This window comes from Penaeus monodon, chromosome 29 (genome assembly GCF_015228065.2).
Source record: "Penaeus monodon isolate SGIC_2016 chromosome 29, NSTDA_Pmon_1, whole genome shotgun sequence".
NCBI classification, from domain to species: Eukaryota; Metazoa; Arthropoda; class Malacostraca; order Decapoda; family Penaeidae; genus Penaeus; species Penaeus monodon.
This window is the reverse complement of record NC_051414.1, coordinates 2,266,000-2,266,691: the sequence shown is the minus strand read 5'-3', so window position 1 is coordinate 2,266,691 and position 692 is coordinate 2,266,000. Positions and strand designations below refer to the sequence as shown.

At 34.4% G+C, this 692-nt stretch overlaps 1 protein-coding gene across 1 annotated transcript in view; it reads right to left on the bottom strand.

Annotated features, from left to right (window-relative positions):
- LOC119591619 (cytoplasmic dynein 2 heavy chain 1-like) overlaps window positions 1-692 on the bottom strand; it is a 47,711-nt gene that overhangs the window by 9,179 nt on the left and 37,840 nt on the right. Inside the window, 2 exon segments of the mRNA XM_037940373.1 lie at window positions 104-189; window positions 483-619. Coding sequence (XP_037796301.1) covers window positions 104-189; window positions 483-619 — 223 coding nt within the window.

The window sequence follows — 692 nt, the reverse complement described above, 5'->3', positions numbered from 1 at the left end:
TTGAACATATCTATTCTATTTCAATAACAATTGGTATGAAGCTTTCTTATGGCAAGAGCAGTTAGTAACAGCATTCCTTCTGCAATGTTAAGAGCAAAACTACCTTGACTGATGAGGTCTCCTCTCAGCAAAGGGAACAGGATTGGATCAACTCTGTCCACTTCTTGAATGATGAGAATTTTGCCAAACCTTAAAAGAATATGAAAATTAAGTGCTACTATTTTCAGACCACTTGAAAAGAGCATTCCTGGCAAATATAAATACTCCAACCTTTTTGTAACTAAATACTTGTAGTAGATAAGAATTTCCATAACCTTTTTATGTAAACACACAAAGATATATTCAGTTATAGCATTTACATCTTAAAATAAATACAGGTGAATTCAATGTACTTATCATCAAATCTAAAACCTAAATAATAGTAAAATAATCAAATGTAAAGAAAAGAAAATAATAAACCGGCAGTAATAAAAAAAACCTACCTGACAGCCAACTCTAAATTGGTTGCAAACTTGGGGTCCTGCTGAGTGGTGATTTCGACGGTTGAATTTTTCAGGTGTTCGCTCAGCCAGGTCGTTGCCCGAGATGATGGGTCAATCAGGAAAGGTGTCATTGCACTCTGTTATTTCCACAAAAATTCAGGAAGAGTTTGAAATATCAGACAAAGTTTGGTAACCTTGCATGATGTTGAT